Raw genomic sequence first — 12,503 nt, 5'->3', positions numbered from 1 at the left:
AAAGAAAGCGCTGCACACCATGTCCTGTAGCCTACACGCAATAACAGATGATATTCACAAGATTTGCCAACTGACTTGTTTTAGTTTGGTCGTATATATATATATATTTGCATGATCAATATCTTATTCAAATAGAAATAATTGATTTATAAATACTGCCTTGTCAAGTTTGCAATAATTGTTATAAATCGAACAGAAAGAATTTCTGTGCTTCAAAAAAGAAGCGAGAAGTTCTGGCTCTACTTATGGATGAAAACATAACTACCACTTAATTTTTAATGATCGTCCATTGTAAAGTCAATCTAAGAAAATAACCTACACTTAAGGTGCCCGTAACCAACAAATCTGTCTCTATGTACAAATTGCAGCCTTCTTGTTACACTACGAACAATAGTTGTTAGTCTTTGAGATAGTCTTTGAGACCTTGCGTACGGAGATCGGTAGTAACGTAAAAACAAATCCTTATCGTTAAATAATGTACTGGTAACGACATACAGCCACCACAAAAGTAGGCTATAACACGAAAAATACTCCGCATAGTTTAAGGCGAAATATAAACAATGATAAAAAAAAGTTCGTTCAATCGTTAAAGAACGTTCTCGGAGACAACAAAACCTTGATGCAATTATGTTTGTTTAAACATTTTTGCGATGAAAATATGACAAATTTTGTTTAAAATTTACAACTATTCATGCGGAATTACACTTAGCGCCCACATCAATAAATAACAATCCGCAGCTCTTCACTTTCTGGAGATAAACAAAGTCCGCCTCACAATGTCATCCTAACATTTAATCCAAGATTTGTTTTTGTCGTACCGTAAGTACTGTGCTGAAGGTGGCCTCCAGTAGGGTTGTACCGTAGACCACATTGGAAGAAACAAACAAATTATCTGCAGTCATTATACGCGTAATTGCTTTTAATCCTTCGCGCACTTATCTTGTGCCAACTCTTGTGCGGTTGGTTGCCATGTTGTTGGTCGCTATTCCTACCTTGCATGTTTTAGGCCTGGGATTTGCCACTTTTTCCTGCTCGTTAATTGTTCGTGAGCATGTGGTTTTCTTGTGCTAAAACTACAACGGTTGGCATCCGTCCCAAAAGTCGTGTATATAGTTCTGTTTGGTCGGGTCTGCCCTATTAAGCTGCATAGAATTGGTGTCTGTTTTGCTTTATGTGGTGAAGCTTCATCCGACCTACATGGCAGCATGTTTTTTAGGCAACTGTCAGTTTGTGGGAATTAAAACGCATGATGCCAACCTTGGCATATCACAGTAAAACCAAAGCATGTGGTCTATTCGTTCGCCTAAGCTTTGTAAGTTACCCTATTTTTGGCTGGACTGTGAAGTCAGGCTTTCTCTCAGTATTTTTTTACTAAAAAGCGAAACTCAGTGTCACAGAATGCCAAATTGGGGCACAAACATTGTTCACAAGGATTTGTAGGGGTCAAAACAATTGTTGGCTTTCTTAAATGTCCAAATGAATCAGTTTTGGTTTTACCAGCATCTATAGGCAGATAGGTCTATAAAAAATGCACCCTTAAATGAAAATGTTGGACGAAGGATTTCTCCTTTAATAACAACAAACAAACAAAATGTAACAAAACATTTTAATACTTTTAGTTTAATTTTATAATTAGGAAAACTGAAGTTTTGTCATAATGGCGGTAAACGTTACAAGTGAATCTAATGATAGTGTCCAGGTCGGAATAACGCTGATGGAACGATTCATGGATTGTATTCCGAGCTACTTCCAGCGAGGCAGAGATGGAAAGTTGCACCATGACCCTCGGAAAGTGAATGTTTTTGCTCACAGCAACGATATGTTTGGAGATTCATATGGAGAGTAAGCAAAAGTGTTTTGTTGTACTACTGGAATTTACGAAATTACTTACTGTATTGCAATGTCGTAAAATTGGATTCACTGCAGTTTGTAACATCTTGTTATGAAAGTGAAGCTAGGAGGATAAGCAAAAGACTAAGCATGCTGAAATTAGGCCTTGCTTTGTGCAAATTATCTTTAAAAGTTTACATTTAAGCCATCGGGTAATGATTAACTACTTTGGTGTTACTAGCTTCAAGCTTTATTTTAAGACGTATACATACTTGTTCATTCACTATTACATTCCACCCACCTACTTGCACGACAACACTAAACTTTCACAGTGTGTAGTAGAATAAAAGCACAATGTTGAATAGTTATCTAGGGTTGAGTATAACTTTTAATTTCACAACACGAGAATCGCTACCGCAAGCATTAACTTGCTTCATCAGGTGTACTAAGAGCTTTATTTATTTAACTTTATTGGATTTAATTTTCTTTCAGAGTTTTGAAAGTTGACAATGCTGCTGAACTTGCCCTTGTAAAGCAACGACTTCTCACACAACCAATTTTTCTCAAAGTCAGTTTAAAAAAAGAGAAAAAATCCGGTAGCACGAGATACATCACCAAGGGTAAATTTCTCTAAATTTGTACTCTTACATTCACTAAAGAACGTTCCGCTTTTGGCAAATTAGTGTGTTTTGCTTTAAATAAATGTCCTTCATTAACACCATAGTTATTGTTTTGATTTTTTATTCAATTCCAGTTAAGTTAGGTTGGACTTAATTGTTGTTCTGAGCAAGTAATAAGACATTGATAATAATTTTTCAGGAGATTTTATTGTTTATCTCAACACTTCACATCCAGTCATCAAGGAACAACTCGGTCTTCAACTCGATAGGTGCTCAATGTTGATGTCTGAGGGCAAGAACTTTGCTTTAGAGGTAATCGATATGGAACGTATTGTAAGGTTTAATTAAACTATTTTGTAAACATTTGCGCATATCCATGGTCTAAAGCCAGGGATGTCCAACCTTTTATTATAGTGGGCCGCATGGTCACTTGAAAGAATTGAATGGGCCGCAAAACCTATTAAATTTCAAGAAAAATGGGTACATGAAGTACATACTTTCGGAGTGAAAATGACTAGCGGGCCGCAGGTTGGACATCCCTGGTCTAAGCCAAGAGTTGACAACTTTTTTCTGACTGTGGGGTTTCACGATTTGACGCTGGAAACAATCAAACTAATCTTTCCATACCACGTTTACTTCTAGTTTTGAAAACTTCCTTATTTCTCCTTTTTTAATTTTCGATAACTTAAAGAGCAAACTATAAGTACAGTCCGACCTTGTTAATCTGAACCCCAAACAACTGGAATTCTGCACTTCTGGACACTGCAAGCATCAGGTTTCTTTCTATGCATTTTACCTCTAAAATCCGGAAACCCTGCTGTTTGGGAACAATTGAGCTAAATCAATAGAACAAAATCTGATTACCCAAATTTCGAAGTGCGGAGCTAAAATATGGTTGTTAATGCAAGTTTTTTGTCTGCTGATGACAAAAACAATAGCCAATAATCTACGCATGATGAAAGCAGCAGTTTTAATCGTAGAACTTCTCTAATAGGCTTGAATGTCAAGTAGCCCTACAGTCACAGTCCAGCAGCACGACCTGACATTCACCACGCAAAATTTCGCCCTGTTTATGGTTTTGATTCCGATTATCTGGTTACCGACATTTTGTGACGAAGCAAAGTGGTCCAGAAAAAAGAGGTCTGACTATACACGAATTAAGATAATAATAATTGTTTCCTTATTTTATAAAAAATTGTGCATACATACAAAGTCTGTATTTCTATAGTATATGTACAACTGAAGTGCGATAGCAACATCAGTACAAACCGCAAATGGGCAATGCATTATTTATAAAATTTGAGTGTGTTTTTCTGTCAGACTTTGTTAATGATTATCAAGACGTGATATCATAAAATATGGTGTAGGTATGTTTGGTAATTATACACACGATATGTATGACACATAGTATGTATATGATGTCACTAAACTGACGTGTTGAAATACAACTTTACATATGTCATCTTTAAAACAGTTTTCCGTGCAACGAACAACCAATTGCGCTGATAACAAGCAAAAAAGGTTTCTTAACTTTCAGAAAATTTCACAAAGAAGATGCCACGAAAAAAAATTTTTTATATTTATTTTTTGTATTTAAGTGCTAATATTTTTCTGTCACTTTATTTAATTGTCTTTTTGCACGTTACATAACAATTCAGTTTCTATACGGTCTCGTTTAAAACACTGAAAATTACAGTGATCGTTTCAAAGGCTGTGGCACCTGGATAGTGCATAATGCATTGATAATTGTCAAACTAGCTTAATGATATATCAGTATCGCAGTGTTGGTCATTGTTGGATATCTGTGCGATTCATAAATATTTACCGACATGCATAGGTCAAAGTTGGACCAGCTCTAAAGGCTTGGTACAAGACAAGATTTGCGCAATCTTCCGGCTCCTACTCTGCGGAGGGCTCCAATTTTTGCATCACAAACTTTCGCCAACGCTTCAATGAGTGTTACAACCCCCTCGTGTGGATAGGATGCTTTCCGTGTATGCTGCTGTGCGGACCGCCTTACTGTGTAAGTCTGATATTTCTTCCAACATTAGATTTTAATGGAGTTATGGAAATCAAAATTCGTTCAAACGTAACTAAGCACTCCGTATTTTAATCTTCACAATGTGGTTTGAAATAATTAAGATCATTTTGGTGTTTGTGCTTTATTAAAACCACAGTTCCTCGGACAGAATTCACTTGTAAAAATGATGCTGGTTTTGGAAATATTTCTTTTACTTTTCAAGGCTACTGGTAAGTTTGCTTTGTGTGGCCGTCACATGTCGGATGTTTAATGTAGGAAGCAACCAACCATATATTTCTGCTAAAGCTGGGTGTGAAATTAAAATATGCAGACAACAAACTAAAGCAAGATTTCTTTGTTATTTGATATTTCTGCTTTTTATTTTGCTTTTGACTTCTTGACTCTTGTCTTTATTGAGACATAATTGAAAGCGGAAATGATAATGTGTGAGATACAGTTATGATTATATTTGGTGCGTGTCAAGTCAACTCTGAGCATTTGTTTCAACTTCTCAGTTTCGACTATTGGAGTTCACTATTTTTTATGGAATTCTGCTTTGCTTTAATTTGCACATTTATTCCATCACAGATTTATAGAGCGATGAACTCAAATGACTTTGAATGCCCAATTCGAGCGATGGTCACTTATATTGAAGGTGTCAATCAAGCGGAACGACAACAATTGGCGCAGATGCTGGTACGAGCATACGTGGACGGCATGAATGCAGTCTCCAACGTCCAACCACCAGGTAATATTTTGGGTTCAATCCCATGAAAATGAATTCTGAATTGTGATATTCCTTCTACCAAAAGTCAAGGCTTAACGTGATACTTTAAGTTGAATTTACAAGTTTTCACTGGAGTTCTAAAGTTTATGATTCTTATTTATTTGTGTGACAAATATGGTACATTTTGAGTATGATTTACTTTCCAATTATCTTAAGCTGTTCTTTGAATCTAATTATCTTAAGCTGTTGGGCAAAAGAGTTGGCTCAGTGTTTCTATGATTCAATTTGATTTGTATATTTCAGTCCCACCGCCGTACACAGAACAGCCTGCCCCTCCACCATATTCTCCCAGCGTTTGATTTCTATGGAAGAACTATGGCATCATCGCAATATGATTCTTACATTTTTAACTTTTTACTCTGAATGTTGAAATCAAATTGTCACAACTTGTCCAACTAAGATCGGGTCAAACGTGACAATACTTTATGTGTATTGCTCATTTGGTGGAGCAACAAAGTCAAAGATTGCATCAGTTTTGAGGCAATGAATCTTGTTTTTCAGACTTTGAGAGTTGAGTTGATTTCTTTTGTTTATAGATTGTGACTTGTATTCATTTCTAGATTTTGTCTTTCCTCATTCTCTTCCTAGCATTGCCTTCTTACCTTGTATGTTTGCATATTTTTATTGGATTTTCCAAGTAAAATTTTTTTTCCTTTGTCATTGCCAATTTCATAATCACCAACCAACCAACAACTAAATTCTTAACCAAATCATTGGCTTTGTCGGTTATGTTCAAACTATTGATGATTGGTAACATGATGTTATGGTTGTTAATAATGGTTCTATGTGCTAATAGCCGCTAATATAGTATCATTGAATCTAATCCAATATCACACTGCATTGTTATTTTAGCATTTTCTACTTTGCTTTCTCGCCTTGTAATTTCTTGCCTGTGACGTGTAAAAGCGTTTGCTATGTTGGCAAGGTGTGACGTCATCGAAGCTTGTCGTTGGTGGTTTTGTAATACAGTGACGTAACAACTTACATGAAAGGAATTTAGTTAGTACATGGTTTAAACAGGGATGATGCCACAAAGTAATACACTGTGCTCCTACAAATCGTTTTCCGCTGGATGGAGCGTCGGAGCACTCGTTTCATGCAAAATGACCGAGTGCAATTGGTGGGAAGGTAATTGTTCTGGTCTTTCAGTTCCGGATTCGTCACAATGCCTGTCAAGCTTGACGGTTACGTGGAAATGAGTGGTCGGTGATATGGATCGAGTCGAGTGACGTCTCACTAAATATAGTCATAATCATGCTTTAATATGTGATGGTTACGTCATAAGCCAAACAGGCCGATCAAATCGAGTAATGACTAATGAGTCTAATGACATGACTACTTCGATCTGTGGCTGGGTGGGGGGAAACCTTCATTTGTTAAAAAATATTTAATAAGTTGCAGATCAAACATCAGCTAATACCACGGAGGTCTTTCTCGAAGCAGGGCACTCTTGTATTGTGACGCCATTTCCGCCAATTCCTTCCAACCGCGTTCAGAATTTCCGAGTTGCTTAAGCAATAAATCAAACAGACCAAGAAACCCTGCCGTGTCATGGAAAACAATAAGTTCTTTGAAACTCGTCAGAAATGTATTAATCAAAACATTTATGGCTCCGTCAGTGAAACGTCAGAGTGCTATGACGTCAATACACAAATGGTAAGTTAGAGAAGCGCAATTATGTGCAGTTAGCGATTGTAAAACATGTAGTTAAAGCTGCCAGGTGGAAATTGGACATGAAAGACAATTCTGACCGCACAATCGAAGAAATCAACAAATTCACCTGAAATGACTGAAAGATGGCGTTGACGTAGAAGAAAGCGATTTCACCAGCGCCATCTCCCGGACTGAGAAAAAACAAGATGTAGGTAATTCCAAGAAGGTTGAAGAGAAAGAAAGCCGCCTTTACTGCTTTTGAATAGGTCACTGCACTCTCCAGCGAGTTCTGCTTGATGAGTTTAGAGACCAAAATACGGACGACATTCACCATTATCAACGCGTTGATCTGTTTAGAAGGAAATAAATGTTTTAATTCCAAAGCGTCATAAATTACTTGGTTGATGGTGGATGAACCGTGTTGACCCAGTAGATAGTAAAATAAAAACAAGATATAAGTTGGTCGCACTCTGAAAGTTAACTTTATTTTTGATTCTTCTACACGAGATTTCGCAAGCATAAGTTTCTTCTTCAGGTTTACTAAGAGATGGCAAAAAGTATTTCAAATAAGTTACTCCGAGCGACTGGTAGTTCTGATCTTGACTGCTATAGCCAATACTTAATTCTGATCATTGTTATAATGTGACGTCATAAAAAAACTTACCGCGAACAAGACAAAGATGGGAATCTGGTAGAAATATTCGACCCAGGTATCTGTCGGGTTCTGCATCCAGCATTCTTTGTCCTCATAAACCGCTTTGAGCACCGCCCATAAAACCGTGATTGGGATCGGTGTGCCTGCGTCATAGACATCTTGAGTTATTAGTAATTAACATATTTTCGATGAAATTTTGTGCTGAACATATCTGATAAAACAGCTTAATGAAACAGGTATAAGCTTTGGTTTATGCAACATCTCAGAATCACGTATAAAAACGCAAAAGACTCCTTTATCTCCTACAGCGTTATTAACAAAACGTTCTTAACACAATAAAAAGAGTTGGGACAAGTTGTAGGATGTCAGCGTACTGGAAACGCGAACCCAATAAAAGATGAATGTCAATATTCGGCCCATTTTTAAGTTGCTTGACATAAATGACATTAAATAACCTGACTAAGTCTGTTGTTTGGAAAGGATTTTGTAGAAGTCAAAGACAATGGCGGTAACAATGGACTTATCTGACATCACAATATAAACTATGTGTGTAGGTAGCGTTGATATTACCACGTGACCATGATACCCTGTCACCAAACTTTGGCAAAAATAAATAAATGTATGATGAAGAATAATTATTTCTTCAAAGCGACCGACTCGTAAAATGGGAATCGAAATATTGATCAAAGCAACTGTAATTAATCCTGACTTACCCCAACCTAGCGCCATGTATAGCTTTATGCTGAACCTGTCGTACGTGTAAGCCATGACCACCATCATGTGAAGGTAGACGCCTTCCACGAACATCCAGCAGTAGGTGGCCACTTGAGAGTAGATGGAGATGGCGGCCAGGACGCGACATAGAACCTGGAACCAAACCTGGGCGATTGTGAGAAGAAGAAGTGGCGTAAACAATTGTGCAGACTTGCACATATTATATAAAGATATTTCTTTTACCAAAAAATGTCGATACAACAAACCGTAAATTTGTAATTAAACTTAAACTTAAACATTATAATTAGCTTCGTTGTAAGAGTAGTGGTAAGCATAAGATATCGTTTACGTCATACTAATTACGTCAAAATACCTCATTGTTTTTTCTTGTTTGGTAGCTGGTGAAGAAACTATGAATTAACCAGATGACGTTTTGTAGAATGAGTGACGTAGCAAGATTCCAATGAATGATATTTCTCCAACACCAGATGCTTCTACAACGTGATGACGTAAACAAAATGACGTATGCATGCCGTAATAAAGCCGAAATAACCTATTTTAGCCAAGAGAACAATAGAATTGGATTTCACTTCATGCTTTGTATAAAGTGTTAGCATAGAGTTTATGCCATAGAGTCCTCCCTATACAAGAGATATTTTTCTCACATAAGTCTTTTAACTTTCAACATGCAAACTAAGTTATACACTTTCTTATAAACAGTTTCTTATAATTGAATCGTTGCAGAACTTCAGTCGCATAAAGCCGCGAATTTTCGTCATCACCTCTCTGTGAATTTTCCAAAACTTCGTTTAGGTTATAATTGAATTTACTTGAAGCCACAGTATAATCATGACTCAAGGTCTCAAACGGCTAAGACTGAGATCAAAGAATACGGGGTCAATGACCTCTAAATCGAGTTATCGCGATGTTTTAAAATCGATGTCGTCCGCCATAGATGTACCTGAGTCTCCAGAAGAGTAAAAAAGCGATGATCAATGTGAAGAGGGAAAGTCCCCTGCCTACATAGGTTATGATGACGACAATCTTGAGATGGGCATTGACGTAATCTTTGGCAGGGTCACTCTGAAATTTAAAAATCCTGTAAATCAATTTTTAGATTTAAAAATTTCTATCCCATCCCAAGCGATGTTAGTATTGAATCATATAATTCGAAACAAGCAAGCAATCTTGATCATATAAGTTGATAAAGATTGTTGACTCCAGATTGAATTTATTTAAAGTTAATTGAATGTAAGTTCTATTTGTTGTTATTCTTAAATTATTAAATCTATCCGTGCAGGTTATATAATTTTTATGTGAAAGCATTCATGCAGAACTGACCGAGTCCGGTATGGGACGACAAGCAGTAAAATTAATGCGAGACCATCTTCCGTCTGATTTACACTTGCGAGTCGCGTTAACTGGATTTCAAAGAAAGTAACTCATAAGAATGTTCCCTTTATTTTCAACGATAACCTTGTAGGCTATCAATTGTCATATAAAATTTCAAGTTTATCTATTTGTAAGCAGTAATATATGCTGCTCCATTGCAATGAGAATATAGAAAGTATACTGTAAATAACTTAATGTCGTTCATATTATAACCCTCGTACATGAATTGTTGTAATGAACTCCATTGAGCATCTTAAAACATCTCGTGTAGGCAATGCCGCCACCAAGCGTTTGGGGAAAGCAGACATCCGGGGGATTCATGTTGGTCACGTGGGTGTTGACGTAAGGGCAGTGACCTTTAGCAAAGGAGAGTAAGGTGAGGATTTTGTGGAAATATCGAGTATTTCTACTTTTGTGAAAGATTTAGATTGTTTCCGTGTTTGTTAGTTGAGGTTGAGACAAGAGATTGTTTCGTCATAATATTACCGGGAACATTGGTGTAATTTTGACAGAATTTGGCAATGATGACGCAACTCGTCTGTTTCTCTCCCAGAAACTCAATTTCTTTGTCATGGGGTTCTTGGCTGGGTCGAATAGGAAAAATAAATACATTAGTAGCATGTTTGACTAAAATAAGACGTCACAGAAAACTATTATAACATCATTTTGGATATATAGCGAATACCTATAATTGGCGCACATCTTGTCCAAATTTGTTGAAGTGATTCTACTGACCATCAACTAAGAAAAGAATAAAAGTGACGAAAAATACAAAAATTAAAATCAATCAACTCTGTACAACTCACCAGAAGTGTTGTTGATATTTGAAAGTGACGTAAGAAAAGAAGACTCGCTTTCTCACAGCGGTGATACATAGTCCACGTTACTTCCGATCCTTGTTACGTCATTGCGACTTAAATCGTATTTCAGTTCGAATGAAAGACAGGTTTTTCTGGTTTAGTTTTTTATTTGACTCGGTTTCAACTAGTTTTACTTATTTCAGAATAAAATATGAAAAATCTTTCATAAACGACAATTCTATTTTTATCAATTCTATTTCATCGCTCTGAATATTTCACATTTATTTAAAGATTTAGTCAAAGTCGCCAACATTATGGCAGACTTAATGAAACATTAAGACACTCATGACTACTAAAAAGTTGAAAATAAAGCGTTGAATCTCTGATAGAACTTTTCCGTTGAAAACTAGCAGCAGAAAATGACGCTTGGTTTTTTTTTGGTGGAAAGTTTGATTGATCAAAAATAAACGTAGAGTTATAAACTACAGCAATTGTTAAGTCATAACCACATTGATAAACAGCTCTACATATCTATACATATCTTAGTTTAGTTACTTGACAACGTCAAAATGCAAGTTACAGCGACGTGGCCCGGTAATTAGGCATAAGACGTCATATTTTATGACCTATCTTGTACTTTTACTTAATACCTGTGCGGCCAAGTTCATTTTTACGAGAATGACATCATTGTCATTAACGTCATTACTTGAACAACCTATTAATTGAAAGTTTTCTTATACAAGCCTATAGCTGATGCAGAAAAAAGCGAAAAAAAGTGTTTAATTTTATCCCAACTAATTTTATTAACAAAAGCATACCCATTAATTCCTGAACATATCCTTTGCTCTGGTTATAAATCAGACACCTCGCACTACAATGTTGCATTTATTGCAACGGTATATGGGCTTTCTATGGCTATAACTATAACTTTATAAATCTTTCATTATACCTTACTTATAAATCTTTCTTAGAAGACAGAAAACGAAAACAGTCATGAGTGAAACATGCAAGTCTAAAATTAAAAGTTCGAGTAAAGCAAAAGACCGCAAACATAAAAGAAACAACTGAGCAGAGATTTCAATGAACACGGCAAGCTTGATCAATGCAATATTATAAATCCACCACGACACCGCATCACTCTACAGCCCTGCACTGAACTAACTACCCAAGCATATGGCAAACTACTATATGAAGAAAATTTAATTTTGCGCGATGCCATTTCTTCTGAAGTTGAATTTTATCCAATTAGAGTGTAAATTCGAGGCCATATTAAGTAATCACTTATAACTCCATAATGCCATTTTTCTACTCATTTGTCTTGTTGCAATCTTGATCTTCAAACCTTGGATTGTAATTTTGTACAATTAAGTCATCTTTTTTTTATAAACCACTATTTCTGAGTGTCTAGTTGCGCGTGTCTTCTTGCAAACGAGAACTTTTCAGCCTATAATTGTAAAAGAGCTCGTTTGCTGTTATCTTCTGGAAAGTTAATTTTTTTACCAGCTACGAGTGAAAATTACAGAAGGAAATTAAACAAAACCGTTAGGTACAGCACGAAAGTTATCGCGAGGTTAATTTGACGCCTTAGTGTCAGATTTCGTCCGCACTTGCTTGTAGAAGTCTTGCATTTTTAGATTCTTTTATACTGTGGGAAATTAAGTGGCAATAAAACCATTCCTCTACTCCACTAGAAAAATCTCGTAGCTAAATTTAACGATTTTGGAAAATTTTTAAGTTATGAAAGGACAGCATTTTAATGTTGATTTATCTGTTCCTGTTAACCTCATCAAAGACACAACTGTTTCGAAGCATTCGTCATATATACTCCCCTAAGCAGCCTACTTCCTTGCAATGTGCTCTAGGGTGGTCTGACGAAGAACTTGTAAATATTACGAGCCACTAAACCTCATTATCCTTCCAAGAAGCACTCCGGTACAACTCGGAAGGAATTTGTGAGTGAAAGCATCGCTTGCGAGAAACTAAATCCTTGCGAGGTGCGTTCGTAATACCGCCTCTGACGTCAAGCAGATCC

General features: G+C 36.4%; 2 protein-coding genes across 2 annotated transcripts; one reads left to right on the top strand and one right to left on the bottom strand.

Annotated features, from left to right (window-relative positions):
* Positions 1–1,599: 1,599 nt before the first annotated feature.
* Positions 1,600–6,195, top strand: LOC143453351 (uncharacterized). Its single transcript, XM_076954645.1, has 6 exons — positions 1,600–1,842; positions 2,323–2,450; positions 2,650–2,762; positions 4,288–4,473; positions 5,059–5,218; positions 5,501–6,195. Exons 1-6 carry the CDS (start codon positions 1,658–1,660, stop codon positions 5,554–5,556), a joined length of 828 nt encoding a protein of 275 aa, XP_076810760.1. The 5' UTR covers positions 1,600–1,657; the 3' UTR covers positions 5,557–6,195.
* Positions 6,196–6,670: 475 nt separating this feature from the next.
* On the bottom strand, positions 6,671–10,546 carry LOC143451707 (corticotropin-releasing factor receptor 2-like). Its single transcript, XM_076952424.1, has 11 exons — positions 10,478–10,546; positions 10,357–10,412; positions 10,158–10,255; positions 9,893–10,027; positions 9,621–9,700; positions 9,241–9,362; positions 8,653–8,773; positions 8,279–8,444; positions 7,575–7,708; positions 7,038–7,259; positions 6,671–6,766 (listed from the first exon to the last, which is right to left on the bottom strand). The coding sequence occupies exons 1-11, from the start codon at positions 10,544–10,546 to the stop codon at positions 6,671–6,673; spliced, it is 1,299 nt and encodes a 432-aa protein (XP_076808539.1).
* Positions 10,547–12,503: the final 1,957 nt, after the last annotated feature.

The sequence above is a fragment of the Clavelina lepadiformis genome, chromosome 4 (genome assembly GCF_947623445.1).
Source record: "Clavelina lepadiformis chromosome 4, kaClaLepa1.1, whole genome shotgun sequence".
In the NCBI taxonomy this organism is placed as follows: Eukaryota; Metazoa; Chordata; class Ascidiacea; order Aplousobranchia; family Clavelinidae; genus Clavelina; species Clavelina lepadiformis.
This window is presented reverse-complemented; position numbering and strand designations above follow the sequence as displayed.

Coding starts and splice junctions, on each gene's coding strand:
- LOC143453351 (XM_076954645.1), top strand. CDS start 1,658: ATGGCGGTAAACGTTACAAGTGAATCTAATGATAGTGTCCAGGTCGGA. Junction 1,843..2,322: donor TTTGGAGATTCATATGGAGA/GTAAGCAAAAGT, acceptor ATTTTCTTTCAG/AGTTTTGAAAGTTGACAATG. Junction 5,219..5,500: donor CTCCAACGTCCAACCACCAG/GTAATATTTTGG, acceptor TGTATATTTCAG/TCCCACCGCCGTACACAGAA.
- LOC143451707 (XM_076952424.1), bottom strand. CDS start 10,546: ATGTATCACCGCTGTGAGAAAGCGAGTCTTCTTTTCTTACGTCACTTT. Junction 10,413..10,477: donor AAATATCAACAACACTTCTG/GTGAGTTGTACA, acceptor TTCTTTTCTTAG/TTGATGGTCAGTAGAATCAC. Junction 10,028..10,157: donor AAATTACACCAATGTTCCCG/GTAATATTATGA, acceptor CCTTTGCTAAAG/GTCACTGCCCTTACGTCAAC.